Source organism: Loxodonta africana, chromosome 15 (assembly GCF_030014295.1).
Source record: "Loxodonta africana isolate mLoxAfr1 chromosome 15, mLoxAfr1.hap2, whole genome shotgun sequence".
NCBI lineage: Eukaryota > Metazoa > Chordata > Mammalia > Proboscidea > Elephantidae > Loxodonta > Loxodonta africana.
In genome coordinates, this window is record NC_087356.1 from 48,064,468 (window position 1) to 48,084,004 (window position 19,537).

Sequence of the window (19,537 nt, forward strand, 5' to 3'; positions counted from 1 at the left end):
CACAAAATATGTAATCCTATCTACTTGATTGTTAGAGTCCCGTTCTGCCGAGGTCACAAATATTTTCATTCCTTTGGCCCATTCAGAGAAGTCTATCCCCATACCTCTTCCCTGTATCTCCTTGTCTCCAATTTTCCAATCCTGTTCCAAGTCCCAGACCATCCAGCCAAACCATTGGCCACAGCCCATGACTCAGTATACAGTCACACATCTGGCCATTTCTCCTTCCAAGCAAAGTGAACAACCAGGTGCACTGCTCCAAGTTCTGCTCTAGGGAGGATTTCCCTTCACGACTGTTCTTCAGGGAGAGTCTGCAGTCCTGCCACTGTCCATGTGAGAATGGACCTGCATATTGCACAGAACCATCTGTAAACCATGCTTGAGTTTTCTCTTTCTCAGTGAGGTAATCATGAGGAACTCCCCATGAGACCATTGGTACAGACTGGGAGAGGACAGGTAATGTGATAGGAGTGGAGACCATGGACATTTGGGCCAGTTCCTCATGCAGCTTAATTGTACCTTCAGGTCCTGCTCAAGCCTGATCTTCTATGTACCACTTCCATTTTATAATAAAGTGCAGCTGTGTACGTCTGACATTATGACTCTGTGGGTCAGACAACACCCCATTCACAATGGGCAGCTCAGGCTGCAAGATGACGTGGTGGCCCATAGTTAAGCATTCATTCTCTACTAAGACCCAGTAACAAGCTAAAAGCTATTTCTCAAAAGGAGAGAATTTTTCTGCAGAGGATGGCAGAGCTTTACTCCAAAATCATAAGGGTCTGAGCTATGATTCACAGATAGGGGCCTGCCAAAGACTCCAATAGCATCTGTATGTGCCACTGACACTTCAAGCATCATTGAGTCAGCTGGATCATATGACCCACCTGTTCATGTGGCTTGTACCTGTTGCAGAGCCTTCTCTTGTTCTGGGTGCCATTCAAAACTAGCAACTTTTTGAGTCAGTTGATAAATAGGCCAGAGTAGCACACCCAAATAATGGATATGTTGCCTCCAAATTCCAAAGAAGCCCACGTGGCATTGTGCCTCCTTCTTAGTTGTAGGAGGAGGCCAGATGTGACAGCTTACCTTTCACTTTAGAAGGACTCTCAACATGCATCACACCACCGAACTTCTAGAAATTTCACTGAGGTGGAAGGCATCTGAGTTTTTCTGGGATTATTTTCCCACCCTTTGGCACGCAGATGAACAATATCATGACTATCACACACAAGTAAAATTTTGCTGAAGATCATTCAAAAGTGTCTGCAGCAGTGTATCGGCAGGCAGCTGCCAGAATTCAAGCTGGATTCAGAAGAGGATGTGGAACCAGGGATATCATTGCTGATGTCAGGTGGATTCTATCTGAAAATAAAGAATACCAGAAAATACAGAAAAATGTTTACCTGCGTTTTATCATCATGTAGGGTCTCTATGAGTCAGAATTGACTCGATGGCAGTAGGTTTGGTGTTCTTTCAACTATGCTGAGACATTCGACTTTGTGGATTATAACAAATTATGGATAACATTGCGAAGAATGGGAATTCCAGAACTTACTTGTGCTTATGAGGAACCTAAACATAGATCAAGAGGCAGTCTTTTGAACAGAACAAGGGAATACTGCATGGTTTAAAGTCAGGAAAAGTGTACGTCAGGGTCGTATCCTTTCACCATACCTATTCAGCCTGTGTGCTGAGCAGTTAATCCGAGAAACTGGTTTATATGAAGAGGAACAGGGCATCAGGATTGGAGGAAGACTCATTAACAACCTGCAATATGCAGATGACACAGCCTTGCTTGCTGAAAGTTAAGAGGACTTGAAGTACTCCACGATGAAGATCAAAGACCACAGCCTTCAGTATGAATCACACCTCAACATTAAGAAAACAAAGATCCTCACAACTGAACCAATAAGCAGCATCACGATAAGCAAAAAAGATTGAGGTTGTCAAGGATTTCATTTTACTTGGATCTACAATTAACACCCAAGGAAGCAGCAGTCAAGAAATCAAAGGACGCGTTGCATTCGCCAAATCTGCTGCAAAAGATCTTTTTAAAGTGTGGAAAAGCGAAGTTGTCAACTTGAAGACTTAAGGTGCACCTGACCCAAGCCGTGGTGTTTTCGGTCACCTCGTATGCATGCGAAAGCTGAACAGTAGTGTATAAGGAAGGCCAAAAAAGAAATGACACCTTTGAATTATGATGTTGATGAAGAATATTGAATATACCACGGACTGCCAAAAGAACCAACAAATCTGTCTTGGAAGAGGAGCAGCCAGAATGCTCTTTAGAGGCAAGGATAGTGAGACCACGTCTCATACTTTGAACATGTTATTAGGAGGGATCAGTTCCTGGAGAAGCACATCATGTTAGGTAAAGTAGAGTGTTAGCAAAAAAGAGAAGACCCTTAATGAGATGGACGGACATCATGCTTGGTAAAGTAGAGGGTCAGCAAAAAAGAGTAAGATCCTCAGTGAGATGGATTGACACAGTGGCTGCAACAGTGGGCTCAAGCATAATGATTGTGAAGATGGTGCAGGACGGGGCAGTGTTTTGTTCATAGGGTCGGTAAGAGTCGGAACCGACTTGATAGCACCTAACAAGAACATAACAACAGCATGCAAATATTTTAGCAATTAGTACAGAGTCATTGACTCTTCTACTTTACTGTGTCCTATCAGCATAATGTCATCGATGTAATGGACCAGTGTAACATCTTGTGGAAGGGAGAGCCAATCAAGGTCCCTGCGGATGGAATTATAAGACTGGAGAGTAGATACACCTCTGAGAGAGGACAGCTAAGGGCAAACAGTTTCTGGTGTTCCTCAAAAATCAGAATTGAAAAAAAGGCATTGGCCAGTTGAAGAGCTGTGTACAGTATCAGGCCATGTATTAGTTTACTCAAGCAATGAAACCACATCTGGAATAGCATTTGCAATTGGAGTCACCGTCTGGTTAACTTCAGGGAAATCCACTCTAATACTCCAAGCCACATCTCTTTTTTTGCAGAGGCCAAATAGACTAGTTGTGTGGGGATGTGGTGGGACTCATCGCCCCTGCATCCTTTGAAGTCCTTGATGGTGGCAGTAATCTCTGCAGTTCCTTCAGGAATGTGATATTGCTTTTGGTTTACTATTTTCCTAGGTAAGGACAGTTCTGATGGCTTCCACTTGGCTTTTTCTACTGTAATAGCCCTCACTCCACGTGTCAGTGATCAAGTGTGGGTGTTCTGCCATTTACTGAGTATACCTCATCCAATCATACATTCTGGAACTGGGGAAATCACTACAGGAATGGTTCGGCACCAGCTAGATACACTATGAGATGAACCTGAGCTAAGACTCCATTGGTAACCTGACTTCCATATGTCCCCACTCTGGTGGGACACAGTGACATTTTTGGTCTCTTGGAATTAGCGTCATTTCAGAGCCAGTATCCACTAGTCCAAGAAAAGTCTGATTGTTTCTTTTTCCCTGATAAACAGTCACTCATAAAAGGCCATAGATCCCTTTAGGGAAGGCTGGGAGATAGATTAGTGGTATAAATTTGTGGGAGTATAGTAGGGTCCTTCCTATAGAGACCTGGCCTCCTTTTCATTCAAGGGGTTGTAGGTCCATAAACTGGCTCACATCTGGCAATTGACTGAGGGGCTGTGACTTTATTCTGGTGATTCGAGTTAGACTGCCATTCACTTGACCTAGAATTCTTCTACTTGTACCAATCAAGTAAGTATTTAGTAGATTTCCTGTCTTTTTCACTCCTAGCGACAGTGTAACTAAGTAGCCAGTGTCATAAGTCCATACGAGTCAGACTAGTCTGAGTACTGCTTTGACTCTGGTGTCTGTGTTGATTGAGTGCAGCCACTTTGCCCCTACCACCGTGGGGTCCAGTCAGCCCCCTTATAGTTGGGTGTCTTAATTAGGTCAGTTCCCATGGTCATATATGACTTACCTAAAATAGCAGTCACATCAGTCTTCAAGGATGCTGGGGCTTCCTTTATAAGTTTGGTCCCCACTGTTGTAAAAGATATGTCCTCTGGGCACTCTATGGGTAGGTCTGTGGACCTAACATTGTAAATCTACTCTGACATGCCATTTTCCCTAAGCCTTTGGATACTTTCTTCTTCAGTATACCAAGGCAGGTCTGGTACTTCAGCTTGATTTAGTGTTGGCCACTGCATAATCCATGCCTCAGTGAATCAACCAAATAAACTGTGATATCCTTTTGTAACCTCTTGAGCTGAAACATTGAAAGAAAAATCTGTACTTAGTGTGCCCATATGAATATTCAGACTGATCCAACTTTATGTTCCTTATACCGTTATCCCATGCCCTTAATAGCCATTCTTACACATATTCCTCAGGTTTCTGTTAATACGTATAAGAAAATTCAAGCAGTTCTTTTGGAGCCTAGTGTACCTCCCTCTGGATCATACTTTGTACCTTTTGGGGCTCTCTGGGACTTAACGTCTAGTGATAGATGTAGAAGCAAAAATGGGTGGTGTGGGTGGGCCCTAGGAACATTCGTCAGTGTCTTGTAAGTTGCTTACTCCATGCCATATCTCAGACAAAGACTCTTAAGGCAGAACTAGGTTAATCTGATTATATGGTGGTAGAAGGGATAATGGTTTTGCTGGGGAGGGCAGCTTAGACAAAGATGGAGCCATCTGTTCAGATGAGAGTAAGCGGGTTCTGTTGGCAGGAGTGATTCAATGAAATTTAGGGGTTTAGTGTCCCCAGCTTGGTGATTATCTGCCTATACGTCCCCATCCCAAGATTTAGGATCCTGTTTTTCCACAATCAGTGCACTCATTTTAACTTCAGACACCATTCATTGTTGGGAATTTATGTTACATTCCAATTCAGCCAGTCTTACCATTAGACTGTGGGTTTGGTTGTTGGCAGTATCAGCTCTGTTACTACAAAAAATGAAGCTTGCTTTCAGGGCGTAAGTGGCAACTTTCAGGTCTTTTATTCAATGCTTGAGCTTTAGCTCTGAAGCCCTGAGCTCATCTCTTTCTTTTCATCACTTAGTGTAGTGAAAATAAGACCAGCCAGCTTTCCTATACTTCTCATTCTCAGAAAAGTGTAGAAAAGTATCAAACTTGTGGTCACCCAGAGCTTCACTTCTTACCAACATTTGAGCTGTTGGTGGTGCTATTTTGTTTATTAATAATGCAACCTCATGCTATGGATTAAAGCACCCACTTTACTACTGAAGTTAGAATTGTGTAGATATGGGGCCCTGGTGGCGCAGTGGTTAAGAGCTTAGGCTGCTAACCAAAAGGTCAACAGTTCGAATCCACCAGCTGCTTATTGGAAACCCTTTGGAGCAGTTCTGCTCTTTCCTATAGGGTTGCTGAGTCAGAATCGACTTGACAGCATTGGGAGGGGGGTATATATATGTGCTATGGGAAATGGCTCATGTGGTTTTAGAGGTTGACAAGTCCCAAGTGCATGGGTTAGACGTCAGGTTGGAGGCTTTTACTGACTGACGTAGCTGCAGGGGCTGATGAACCCAGGATCATCGTGACACATCTCAGGCTGCTGGCTCATGGGCTGTGGAGGCTGACGAATCCAGGGTTGGCGGATTAGAAAACAGGCTGCTGGCTCACAGGCTGCAGAGGCTGACGAATCCCAAGATTGACAGGCAATATGGCAGTCAGCTGGCTGAAGTTCCAAGAACCAAAGGTCAGATGATGACAAGCCAGATGCAGGAAGTAGAGCAATCAAGCAAGCTTGCCAGAACATGCACGTATATAGTAGACGCAGGCCACACCCTCAAAACTCCCCTACCAACTGATTGGTTGCTCACATCAGATCACATCACAGAAGAAGACTACATCATTATATAAATGGCAAACAACTGAGAAACATGGTACAGCCAACTTGACACTCAACCTTAACCATCACAAACCAAACAAAAACCAAACCCATTGCTGTCGAGTCGATTCCAACTCATAGCGACCCAACAGGACAGGGTAGAACTGCCCCATAGGGTTTCCAAGAAGCGCCTGGTGGGTTCAAACTGCTGGCCTTGCGGTTAGCAGCCATAGCACTTAGCCATCAGGATTTCCTTAACCACCACAGTTGCCTAAAAGTTCCACCTCATTTGCTCTTTTTTTCCTTAAGTTTAAACTTTTGTTTTTAGCATATAGAAGTCTTTAAATTTTAAATTATGTAGTCAGATCTGAGTCGTGTCTTTGTGATTTTCCTTTTTATTTTTAATTAATTTTTATTGTGATTTAAGTGAAAGTTTACAAATCAAGTCAGTTTCTCATACAAAAATTTATATATACCTTGCTGTGTACTCCTAATTGCTCTCACCCAATGAGATAGCACACTCCTTCCCTTGACTCTGCGTTTTCAAGCCATTCGGTCAGCTTCTGTCCCCCTCTGCCCTCTCATCTCCCCTCCAGACAGGAGATGCCAACATAGTATTATGTGTCTACTTGATGTGCTTTTTCTTTTAAGAACAAGTTTTAAAAAAGTATTTGTTACAGCCTCTAAACTTTAAAAAATTTATTTATTTTTATTGTCCTTTAAGTGAAAGTTTATAAAATCAACTCAGTCTGTCATACAAAAATTTATATACACCTTGCTGTATACTCCTAGTTGGTCTCCCGCTAATGAAACAGCACACTCCTTCTCTCCACCCTGTATTCCTGTGTCCATTCAGCCAGCTTCTGTCCCCCTCTGCCTTCTCTTCTCCCCTCCAGACAGGAGCTGTCTACATAGTCTCATGTGTCTACTTGAGCCAAGGAGCTCACGCCTCACCAGTGTCGTTTTCTATCTTATAGTCCAGTCCAATCCCTACCTGAAGAGTTGGCTTTGGGAATGGTTCCTGTCTTGGGCTAACAGGAGGTCTGGGGACCATGACCCTCAGGGTCCTTCTAATCTCCATCAGACCATTAAATCTGCGTTTTTTAAAATGAGAATTCGAGGTCTGCATCCTACTGCTTTCTTGCTCCATCAGGGGTTCTCTGTTGTGTTCCGTGTCAGGGCAGTCATCCGTTGTAGCTAGGCACCATCTAGTTATTCTGGTCTCAGGCTGATGTCATCTCGTTTATGTGGCCCTTTCTGTCTCTTGGGCTCATAATCACCTTGTGTCTTTGGTGTTCTTTGTTCTCCTTTGCTCCAGGTGGATTGAGACCAATTGATGCGTCTTAGATGGTCGCTTCTAAGTGTTTAAGACCCCAGACGCCACTCTCCAAAGTGGGATGCAGAATGTTTTCTTAATAGATTTTATTATGCCACTTGACTTAGATGTCCCCTGAAACCATGGTCCGCGAACCCCAACCCCTGCAACTCTGGCCTTCGAAGCGTTCGGTTTATTTAGGAAACTTCTTTGCTTTTGGATTAGTCCAATTGTGCTGACCTCTCCTGTATTGTGTGTTGTCTTTCCCTTCACCTAAAATAGTTCTTGTCTACTATCTCATTAGTGAATATCCCTCCCTGTCACTCTCTCCCCACTCTCATAACCATCAAAGAATATTTTCTTCTCTGATTGAACTGTTTATTGAGTTTTTCTAATAGTGGTCTTGTACAATATTTGTTCTTTTGCAGCTGACTAATTGCACTCAGCGTAATGCCTTCCAGATCCCTCCATGTCATGAAATGTTCCACGGATTCATCATTGTTCTTTATCAATGCATAGTATACCACTGTATGAATCTACCATAATTTATTTATGCATCATCTGTTGATGGGCACCTTGGTGGCTTCTGTCTTTTTGGTATTGTAAACAGTGCTGCAGTGAACACGGGTGTGCATGTATCTGTTAGTGTGCCGGCTCTTATTTCTCTAGGATATATTCCAGAGAGTGGGATTGCTGGATCTTATGGTAGTTCTATTTCTAGCTTTTTAAGGAAGTGCCAGATTGATTTCTAAAGTGGTTGTACCATTTTACATCCCCACCAGCAGCATATAAATGTTCCAGTCTCTCCACAACCTCTCCAGCATTTATTATTTTGTGTCTTTTGGATTAGTGTAGCCTTGTTGGAGTGAGATGGAACCTCGTTGTGGTTTTGATTTGCATTTTTCTAATGGCCAGTGATCATGAGCATTTCCTCATGTATCTGTTAGTTATCTCAATGTCTTCTTTAGTGAAGTGCCTGTTTATATCATTTGCCCATTTTTTAATTGGCTATTTGTCTTTGTTGAGTTTTTGCAATTTCATGTAGCTCTTAGAGATCAGATGCTGATCGGAAATGTCATAGCTAAAAACTTTTTCCAACTCTATGTCTTTTTACTCTTTGGGTGAAGTCTTTGAATGAGCACAGGTGTTTGATTTTTCAGAGCTCCCAGTTATCTAGTTTCTCTTCTGGTGTTTGTGCGTTGTTACTAATGTTTTGTATACTGTTTATGCCAGGTATCAGGGCTCCTAGCATTGTCCCTATTTTTTTTTCCATGATCTTTATCATCTTAGATTTTATATTTAGGTCTTTGATCCATTTTGAGTTCATTTTTGTGCATGATCTGAGGTATGGCTCTTGTTTCATTTCTTTGCAGATAAATATCCACTTATGCCAGCACCATTCGTTAAAGATACTGTCTTTCCCCCATTTAACTGACTTTGGGCTTTTGTCAAATATTAGCTGCTTCATATGTGGGTGGATTTTTGTCTGGATTCTCAATTCTGTTCCATTGGTCTGTGTATCTGTTGTTGTACCAGTACCAGGCTGTTTTGACTACTGTGGCAGTATAATAGTTTCTAAAACCAGGTGGAGTGAGGCCTTCCACTTTGTTCTTCTTTTTCAGTAATGCTTTGCTTATCCGGGCCTCTCTCCCTTCCATATGAAGTTGGTGATTTGTTTCTCCATCTCATTAAAAATTGTCATTGGAATTTGGATTGGAATTGCATTAAATCTATAGATCGCTTTTAGTAGAATACACAGTTTTACACTATTGAATTTTCCTATCCACAAGCAAGATATTTTTTTCTACTTATATTGGTCTCTGGAAACCCTGGTGACGTAGTGGTTAAGTACTACGGCTGCTAACCAAATGGCTGGCAGTTTGAATCCGCCAGACGCTCCTTAGAAACTCTATGGGGCAGTTATACTCTGTCTTATAGGGTCGCTATGAGTCGGAATCTACTCAACGGCACTTGCTTTGGTTTTGGTTTGGATGTAGGTCTCTTGGTTTCTTGCAGTAGTGTCTTGTAGTTTTCTTTGTATAGGTCTTTTACGTCTCTGGTAAGATTTATTCCCAAGTATTTTATCTTCTTGGGGGCTACTGTAAATGGTATTGATTTGGTGATTTCCTCTTCCATGTCCTCTTTGTTTGTGTGGAGAAGTCCAGCTGATTTTTGTATGTTTATCTTGTATCCTGATACTCTGCTGACCTCTTCTATTAATTTCAGTAGTTTTCTTGAGGATTCTTTAGGGTTTTCTGTTACAAGATCATGTCATCTGCAAATAGAGATACCCTTACTTTTTCCTTACCAATCTGGATGCCCTTTATTTCTTTATCTAGCCTAATTGCTCTGGCTGGGACCTCCAGCAAAGTGTTGAATAAGAGTGGTGATAAAGGACATCCTGTCTAGTTCCCATTCTCAAGGGGAATGCTTTCAGATTCTCTCCATTTAGGATGGTGTTGGCTGTTGGCTTTGTGTAAATGCCCTTTATTATGTTGAGGAATTTTTCCTCTGTTCCTATTTTGCTGAGAGTTTTTATCATGGATGGGTGTTGGACTTTGTTAGATGCCTTTTCTGCATCAATTGATAAGATCATGGGGTTCTTTTGTTTTATTTATATGATGGGTTACATGGTTTTTCTAATTTTGATCCATCCCTATGTACTTGGTATGAATCGCACTTGGTCATGGTGAGTTATTTTTTTGATATGATTTTGAATTCTTTTGGCTAGAATTTAGAATTTGTTGAGGATTTTTGCGTCTAAGTTTGTGAGGGACATAGGTCTGTAATTTTCTTTTTTTGTGGTGTGTTTTGGCATCAGGTATATGCTGGCTTCAGAGAATGAGTTTCGGAGTATTCCATCCTTTTCTATGCTATAAAATACCTTTAGTAGTAATGGTGTTAACTCTTCAATGTTTGGTAGAACCCTCTAGTGAAGCCATCCAGGCCAGGGCATTTTTTGTTGGGAACTTTTTAATTACCTTTTCAATCTCTTCTTTTGTTATGGGTTGATTTAGTTGTTGTACCTCTGTTTGTGTTAGTTTAGGTAGGTAGTATGTTTCTGGAAATTCATCCATTTCTTCCAGGTTTTTTAAATTTGTTAGTGTACAGTTTTTTGTGGTAATCTGATATAGTTCTTTTAATTTTATTTGGGTCTGTTGTACTATGGTCCATCTCATTTATTATTTGTGGTATTTGCTTCCTCTCCTGTTTTTCTTTTGTCATTTTGGCCAGTGGGTTGTCAATTTTGGTAATTTTTTCAGAGAACCAGGTTTTGGTCTTCTTGACTCTTTCAATTGTTTTTCTGTTCTCTATTTCATTTAATTCTGCTCTTATTTTAATTATTTGCTTTCTTCTGGTGCCTGAGGGTTTCTTTTGTTGCTCTCTTTTTATTTGTTCAAGTTATAGTGATAATTCTTTGATTTTGGCCCGTTCTTCTTCTTGTATCTGTGCATTTAATGATATAAAAAAATTTTTTTTTCTGAGCACTGCTTTCGCTGTGTCTCAAAGGTTCTGATAGGAAATGTTTTCATTCTCATTGGATTCTCTGAATTTCTTTATTCCATCCTTAATGTCTTCTATAACCCAGTCATTTTTGAGCAGGGTATTGCTCAGTTTCCAAGTGTTTGATATCTTTTCCTTGCTTTTTCGGATACTGATTTCTACTTTTATGGCCTTATGGTCAGAGAAGATGCTTTGTAAGATTTCGATGTTTAGCTACTCTACATTCAAGACCAAGTTTCAGAGTCTCTACGGACATCTATTTTGGTGTTTTTTTTCTCTTTCTGGTGTTCAGTTGATATCTGATATTATTGATTTTCTAACCAGGAGACTCCCTTTAGTATTTCTAGTAGTTTTGGTTTGGTTTTTACAAATTCCTTAAACTTCTGTTTATCTGGAAATATCCTAATTTCACCTTCATATTTGAGAGATTGTTTTGGTGGATATATGCTTCTTTGCTGGCAATTTTTTTATGTATGTCATCCCATTGCCTTCTTGCCTGCATAGTTTCTGCCGAATAGTCTGATCTTATTTTTATTGACTCTCCTTTGTAGGTGACTTTTCATTTACCCCCAGCTGCTCTTGAAATTCTCTGTTTGTCTTTGGTTTTGGAAAGTTTGATTATAATATGTCTTTGTGACTTTGTTTTGAGATCCACCTTAAGTGGAATTTGATGGGCATCTTGGATAGATATCCTCTCATCTTTAACAATACCAGGGAAGTTTTCTACCAAGAAATCTTCAACTATTCTGCCTGTATTTTCTGTTACCCCTCCCTGTTCTGGTACTCCAGTCACTTGTTGGTTATTTCTCTTGATAGATTCCCACATGATTCTTAGGGTTTCTTTATTTTCTTTTATCCGATTTTTCTTCAAGTATATTGGTGTCATGTGTTATATCATCTGTCTAATTCTGCCTTTCATTTCCTCAACTCTGCTCCTCTGACTTTCTCTTGAGTTGTCTAATTCTGTAATTTTATTGTTAATCTTCTGAATTTCTGATTGCTGTCTCTTTGTGTATTCTTGGAGCTTATGAAATTGCTTTTTATGTTTTTGAATGGCTTTTTAAATTTCTTTAGCTGCTTTGTGTGTTCCTTGGCTTGCTCTGCATTTTGCCTGATCTCGTTCCTGATGTCTTGAAGAGTCCTGTACATAAATCTTCTGTATTCTACATCTGGTAATTCCAGGAATACACCTTTATCTGAAAGATTCCTTGATTCTTCATTTTGAAAGCTTATTGAAGCGGTCATAGTCTGCTTGTTTATATGATTTGATATTGACTGTTGTCTCTAAGGCATGTATAAGTTATTGTATTAATTTATTTTATGTTTACTTAGTGTATTGTAGCTTCTTTCTTTGTTTTGTTTTGATATGCCCAAATAGGCTGCTTGAGTGAGCTAGCTTGATTATGTTCACCTTTGAAGCTCTAATGTCACCAGATGGCTAGAGCTGTTACCAGGTATATGAGCCCAGGAGTCCATTCACTTTTATTGTATAGATTCAGCTTAGGTGCCCAGGTAGTTGGTCATCAAGTGTGTGGTGCACGCTCTGTCCTACAGTCTTAAGAGGGGCACAGGTGATTGGTGTAGGTACAGGTATCTGGTTGCAGCAGGGGGTCACACTCTGAATAAGGCAGAGGGCTGTCAACTGCTCCCTGAGTATCTGTGGGGAGAGCACGTCCCTGTTCCCTAGAGTGCACAGGTTGGTGGGTTCTGGAGCCTGACCATGGGCACCCAGTGCTTCTGGTTGTAAGGACTGGGACGTACCAGTTATCCTTGGACCCGTGTTTTGGGTGGCTAGGTGACGTGGGCGGAGGCACCTGTCTTTAGGCCCTTGATGTTGTTAGGTGAGGACCCTGTTTAATAGGCAAAGAGGTGTCAAGCATCAAAAACCCTACCTCTCAACTGCATAGCTGAAACAGCTGCAGTCTGCAAACAAGGGCCTATTCTTCTGAAATGGGCCCACACAGGCCCATGCAGGGGTGAAAGATATTCAAAGTCTGCAGACCATTTGTGCCTGGACAGGAGCCGCTTTTTTCCTGAGCTCCCCAGGTTAGTAGAGCGGGCAGATTATGTTTTCCCCCAGTTGTTAATTTATTCCTTCTCCAAGGCCAGGAGAATGGCTCAGGCCTCGCAGTAGAACCTATCTCAGGCCCTCTCAAAGTCCGGGAGAATGGTTCAGGCCTCGCAGTAGGATCTATCTTAGGCCCAGGGAATCCGACAGCCACCAAAGTCTGCTTGGGGGCTGGGGGTGTGGTAAAATAAATGTAGGTACTTAGCTTTTGCCGAGAGCACTGTTCTTCTCTGGTCCCGGAGATATGAGTAGGCTGTATGGCTCAGTGTCTCTCCCTGATGAAACCGTGTCCAGAATGCTACTGCCAGCCCTGCCACAGTTGCTCCACAGGGGCATGTGTCTGAGGGGCACTGGTTTCCACCGAGTCAGGTCCGACAACTCCTCTCCCTCCCCTGCTGCTCAGTCCGTTTTCTGACTTTGCCTTGGATGTTCAGGGCTCCTAGCTTGTTATATATATAATCGTTTTCCTGTGTGTTTTTTTTTTTTTTTTGGGTCTTTGTTGTAAGAGGGATCACTGGAAATGTCTGGCCACTCTACCATCTTGACCCTGCCTCCACCTGCCTCTGAGCTTTGATGACGATCAACCCAATTTTAGTTTTTAGTGTTAAAGACTAAATTTTTATTTTAGTGAGTACCTGTGGTTGATATTTTTCAAAATTGCAGTCATCAGGAACTGATTCTTAAATAGTTGTATTTAATATTAGTATTGTTATAAAGTCTGTGAACTTTGCTTACTCTCATTAATTTTATCTGTATTGCATTTTTAAGACACTTGCTCGATGCCTGATTTTGTGGGATGATATTTTACCAAATTCCAAATGGGTTGATAGCAACGTTCCTCAGGTAAGTACACATGATAAAGATCACTAGCAAATCTTTAATAGCATAAAAGTATGATTTATTGTGGGATTTTACAAAACTCTGTAAAATATTTTCTTTTATGTAGGGAATTTTGAAGTGGCCTTGGTGGTGCAGTGATAAAGCAGTCAGGTGCTAAACAAAAGATTGTAGTTCTAACTCACCAGCCGCTTTGTGGGAGAAAGATGTGGCAGTCTGCCTCCATAAAGATTACAGCCTTGGAAACCCTGTGGGGTAGTTCTCCTCTTTCCTATAGCCGTGCTAGAAGTTGGAATCCACTTGACGGCAATATGTTTGTTTTTTCTTTAGGTTTATGAAATATTGATGACCGTGGTATCTCTTGAAGATATGAGAACTTTCATTTTAAGATTATATACTGACTATAGACTACCAAAACCACTGCCATCGAGTTGGTTCTGACTCATAGCGACCGTATAAGACAGAGTAGAACAGCTCCATAGAGTTTCCAAGGAGCACCTGGTGAATTGGAACTGCTGACCTTTTGGTAAGCAGCCGTAGCACTTATCCACTACGCCTCCAGGGCTTCCCTATAGACTACAGCCTTCCCTTTTGACTCTAGATCCCTAGAAATCATAGATATATTTTTAAAATTTACCAAACCAAACTGCTCTAAAGAAGTATTTTTGACTTTTTAAAAATTTTAATTAAATACGGTTTATCTATGATGTTATTTTACTTTGTGATAATTTTAGATCTGTATAATAACTTGTTTTAACAACTTTATGGCATATTTATTCAATAAGCCAAGTATATTAGTTAACAATAAGCAGACTCCTTTGTGAAAATTGAACATAAAATATTGTAATTAACTATCTAAATCTGGTGTCCTCAGTTTTCTTTTTATTTGGAAAATAAAGCTATTTTTCCTTGAGAACACTAGTTATTTGTTTACTTCCCTCAATATTTTAATATGAAAAAATTCAAGTTCCCCGACACCAGCCAAGGACCAAACTTGTAAGCAGGCTTTTCTAAGGGATAACCATCTCAGACCTGCTATTTTTAGCTCTTTTCTGCATGAAAGAAGTTTCTTTTTTCTTTTTGAGTATACTAAACATGTTATGCCATTATCTTCTGTATTCCACTGACTTTCTGATGAGAAGTCAGTGATTATTCCAATTTTTTTTTTTACCTGTGTGTAACCTGTCATCTGTTTTATAGCTGATTTGAAGATTTCCTCTTTATATGTGCTTTTCAGCTGTTGACTATGATGTGTTTAGTTGTACATTTCTTTGAATTAATTCTCGTGGAGCTTTATGAATTTGTGAATTTGTACCCTTTATTAAATTTATTGTATAGACTGGCACTTGCCATTAGGCCAGAATCTGTAAAGAAGGAAACTTACCCAGTGGTGTTTGTCTTCCAAGTGTCAGCTGTCCTCTAAAATCTTGCTTTAGTTCTTGCTCCAAGTGCCTCTAGGCCTGGGGTTAATGAACTATAGCCTGTCTGTTTTTGTAAATAAAATTTTATTGGAACACAGCCACGTGCATTCATTTACTTACTGTGTTTGCTTTTGTTCTACAATGGCAGCAATCAGTAGCTGTAACAGAGAGCATGGCTCACAAGCCTGATACATTTATGATCTGGGCTTTTAAGAAAAAGTTTGCTCATCTCTGCTGTAGGTAGTTGTTTTTATATTTTGTTTATACTTAGTATCTGCAGGAAGGTCAGTCCGATGGTTTTCAGGCTTTATCTGAAGTGTACCTTCTAGGTTTGTTTAATTCTTCTGGTTTGTTTAATTCTTCTGGTTTGTTAATCACTGATGTGAAACAAACGAGGAAGTGATGGGTTTTAATTGACTGGTTTGTCACTAAAATTTTAACTCCTAGCATATTGAGATGTCAAAGATGTCATTTCTTTTTGAAAGTGCCCTTTATAATGTATATTATAAGGCAAAATTATACTTTTTCTTCCATTTCCTCATTCAGCAAATATTTGTTGATTCTCCAAAATGTAAGTCACTATACTAGATTCAGTGCTACATTAATGATGCACTTGACATGTAGACTGCCCTCAAGAAACTATGGAATTTACCAAGGTTAGTTTAGCAAGTGATATTAGACATGTGTACAGTTGTTTTCTAAAATTCAAAGTGATAGTTCATGTAAGAGAGAGCTCTCTTTTTAACTTATGTGAAAATATGGTCCTTGGACTTTTAATATAAAATTATGTCTGACATTTCTTTTACTTCAGACTTACTAATTTTAAATTTGGTCTTTGTTGCATCAGGGATACCACAAATAGAACATATAACAAGTTCACAGTTCCGCTCGTTGATGTTACCTATTGCCCTTTACTTTTCTACAGTTTTATCCACTCCTTTTAGTGCTTCTGTAGCAGAGCTCTGTGTAGGGAGCAGCCTGAGTCAGGGCTTCAAACTGTTTCAAACCAGTTCAGTCATGGGTGGTCCAAAAGGATAACCGGATGGGAAAAATTACAGGACAAAGCCCTGGAATGGGAGCCTAGGAAAAGGTGTAGTGAGCCCTTTTTGGAGCCTGATGCATGAAATTGGATTATTGGCAGGACTGTGGAGAGTGACACCATCTCTGAGTGGGGTAGCGCTGTTTCTGACTCTGCTCAAAATGCCATGGGCAAGAGATTTGGTTGCTCTGTGACACGTATGCTGCCCTTGTTTTCTAAGAGGGAGATTAGGTTCCTAGCAGGGCTTTGACCCGTAATTTTTCTTGTCTCAGTTCACCCAGTTTTAAAAATTTCAGGTGTGTTCTGGTGGTCACTTCTCAGCCATGACTGAATGGGGGAGAACTGGTTTGAAATAGTGACTTGAGTCAAAAGGAAGATTGAAAAGACCACTTCGTTAGCTGCTTGTTTGTTTGCTTGAAATTGAGGCTTATATAAAATAACACCTACCATCTTCACAGTATTTTTTCCTTCATAAATAATAAAGTCTTACATTACTCTCTTATGTAGTACTATGCTGTAAGTGGTTCAATACTGCCCCTGGTGTATAGGTGGCAACAACTCACTATTTTTGATTATCTGCATATCCGTGCATACATTAGACTGGAAACTTCTCAAGGTCAGCTATTGTGTCTTTTCCATCTTTTATTCCCAGCAACTTGCACATAGCACATAGAGTCTAGTACATTACTATTAAATTGAAAGAAGACAGGCTTATCCAACATCACCCACCTAGTAATAGGTGGGGTAAAACTGACACCTAGCTATTGTTGTTGGGTGCCATTGAGTCGGTTCTGACTCATAACAACCCTATGCAGAACATAATGAAACACTGCCCAAAATCACTGCTGTTTGAGCCCATTGTTGCAGTCACTGTGTCAATGAATCTCATTGAGGGCCTTCCTCTTTTTTGCTGACCCTATACTTTACCAAGCGTAATATCTTTCTCTAGGAACTGATCCATCCTGATAACATGCCCAAAGTACGTGAGACAGAGTCTCACCATTGTTACTTCTAAGTAGCATTCTGGTTGTACTTCTTCCAAGACAGATGTATTCATTCTCCTGGTAGCCCATGGTATATTCAGTATTGTTCGTGAGCACCATAATGCAAAGTTATCAGTTCTTCTTTGGTCTTCCTTATTTGTTGTCCAGCTTTCTCATGCATAGAGGTGAGTGAAAATACCATGGCTAGAGTCAGGCTACTGTAGTCCTCAAGGTGATATCTTTGCTTTTTAACATTTTAAAGAGGTCTTTTGCAGCAGATTTGCACAATGTAAATTAAAAAAAAAAAAATTTTTTTTTTTTTTTTTAATACCTCAGTTGATTTGTTGACTGCTGCTTCTGTGGGCATTGGTTGTGGATCCAAGTAAAATGAAATCCTTGACAACTTCAATCTTTTCTCGATTTATCATGATGTTGCTTTTTGGTCCAGTTTTAAAGATTTTTGTTTCCTTTATGTTGAGGTGTAATCCATACTGCTGAAGGCTGTAGGCCTTGATCTTCATAAGTAAGTGCTTGTAACCTAGCTGTTACAACTTCAAAATCTTGAGATTTTTTCATTGGTCCCTGTTAGAGGAGTTTGGTTTTCTTTCCTTGCTCATTTCCTGCCTGCCTCAACTGCCCCTGAGCGATTACAGTTCTCTCTTTGATTGTGCCTTATGTTTTTGATGATTTTATTGTTTAACTTTAGGAGAGTATAGAAAAGATGACATGTACCAAAGTCAAGAGTGTTTTATTTTTCCCCGTAGATATTTATAACTCAAATTCTTAATGATGTTTTTAAATAGTTTACGATAACTACAAAGGGCTTACTATGTACCTACCAAGCATTAACTTGAAGAGCTTTGAATAGATTGTTATATAATTTTTACAGAAGCCTATAAAGCAGGAAGTTTTATTATCCTCATTTTAAAGATGACGAAACTGAGAAACAAAACAGTCAGGGAATTTGCCTGTGGTCACAGTAAGTGGTGTTATTGAGATTCAGACCTAGGCCTTAAAGTTTCAGGGCTACATGCTTTTCTTAATGCAAAATGGAGCTTATGTATGCCCGCGGTCAAAATAGAAATACTTCATTCTCGTATGTAAACATTGTAGTAGATGTGAATGTTATAATCAGGTTTTCCATGTGTAAACAGATTACTCTGTTTTGAGTTATGAGTTTTTTAGACTCTGTCAATTTTTGATTAACATTCAAAATTAAAAATAAAAACTGGAGATTAAGGAAGAAAGATGGGTGTGGTTATCAGCTTGTACTTCACAGTCAACATAATTGCTTACCTCATTGAGATTATCAAAGAAAAAAGAATTATAAGTTTTTTGTTTTGTGTTATTTGGCACGTAAGAAGACTGTTATAAGCAGCATCATAATATTTATTGGTGTATTAGATTCTGAGAAGTTATTTTCCTGAGGAAGCTTCTAAAAAGAATTGGAAGAATAAATCTCTTTCAGTGTTAAACTTCTGTGTACTTGCATTTATAGGATGCTTAGAACATAATATAGCTTTTTTTCTTTTTATGTTTTAAAGAGAAAAGGATCAGATCCATTTTTGGTTGTTAAAGCCAGATAATCTGTGTATGTTTTTTGATAAGTTGTTCGGTGTCTGTACTAAAAGTAAAGAGATGTGTTTCTAAACAATTGTTGGAGATTTAGCTTAACTTGGAAAATAAACCTAATGACTAACCTCACCTCAGGTAGGCAGGTAGTCTCTCCATGCTAGAAACGTCACATGAATAAGAATTATAAGTCTGTGATTAGTTCTCTTCCGTTGTAATTTTCCCCCTTCCCCACTGCGTCTGTTCACCCCTGCCCTAACTGTGATGTAGCCATTATCTTGCATTTTAATTGACTAGCGTGAAATGTTATTACGTTGTTATTAATCTAGAATATACTTCAGTGCTCCAATTTGTATTTATTCAATCTCGCTCAGTTCTTGGTTATATGTGGCCCATCTTAGATTTGCAAATTGATTGCATATAATGTAATTAAAATAAAGGCCTTTGAAATGGTTTGAGAATGCTTATTTTACGTAAGTATGGACTTGGTAAGCAGTATGTTTCTTTACTTATTTGTAACTTGAACATTAATATCTAAGTATTCTTGCTTGTTTTCTTGGCAGATTATCAGAGAAAATAGTATCTCTCTCAGTGAAATTGAATTACCTTGCTCTGAGGATTTGAATTTGGAAACTTTGTCGTAAGTAATGCAATGTTGAAAAAAAAAAAAAAAAAACTAGTCTAGTATCATCAGGTAAATAAATAGAAATATAATATTTAGGAATAATATTGTCCTTGATTTGAATTATTCTGAATTCTCAAATTTTTCTAACCATTATTTATTAAGTGTTTACAAAGTTTTTTTTTTCTTTGTTTTTTTTAGCTCACTGATGTGTAGAGCTCTTGCCCTAAAGAAACAATATTGAAGATTCATTAACTTGTACATATTATTCCTTTATCCTTTCCAATTTTTTTAACTTGGCAATGCATTTAAAACAAATTACCTTCTTTTGCTACATAGGAAATAGTGCAGGC

The 19,537-nt window shown here is 39.5% G+C and overlaps 1 protein-coding gene across 7 annotated transcripts in view; it reads left to right on the forward strand.

Annotated features, from left to right (window-relative positions):
- ANAPC1 (anaphase promoting complex subunit 1) overlaps positions 1–19,537 on the forward strand; it is a 184,694-nt gene that overhangs the window by 103,202 nt on the left and 61,955 nt on the right. For all 7 annotated transcript variants that reach the window (XR_010317985.1, XM_023557036.2, XM_010597103.3 and 4 more), the window contains 2 exons: positions 13,479–13,553; positions 19,126–19,202. Coding sequence is in view for 6 of the 7 variants with exons in the window: in XM_023557036.2 (XP_023412804.2) it covers positions 13,479–13,553; positions 19,126–19,202 (152 nt within the window). In the remaining variant the exon portion in view is untranslated. The remainder of the gene's footprint in view (positions 1–13,478; positions 13,554–19,125; positions 19,203–19,537) is intronic.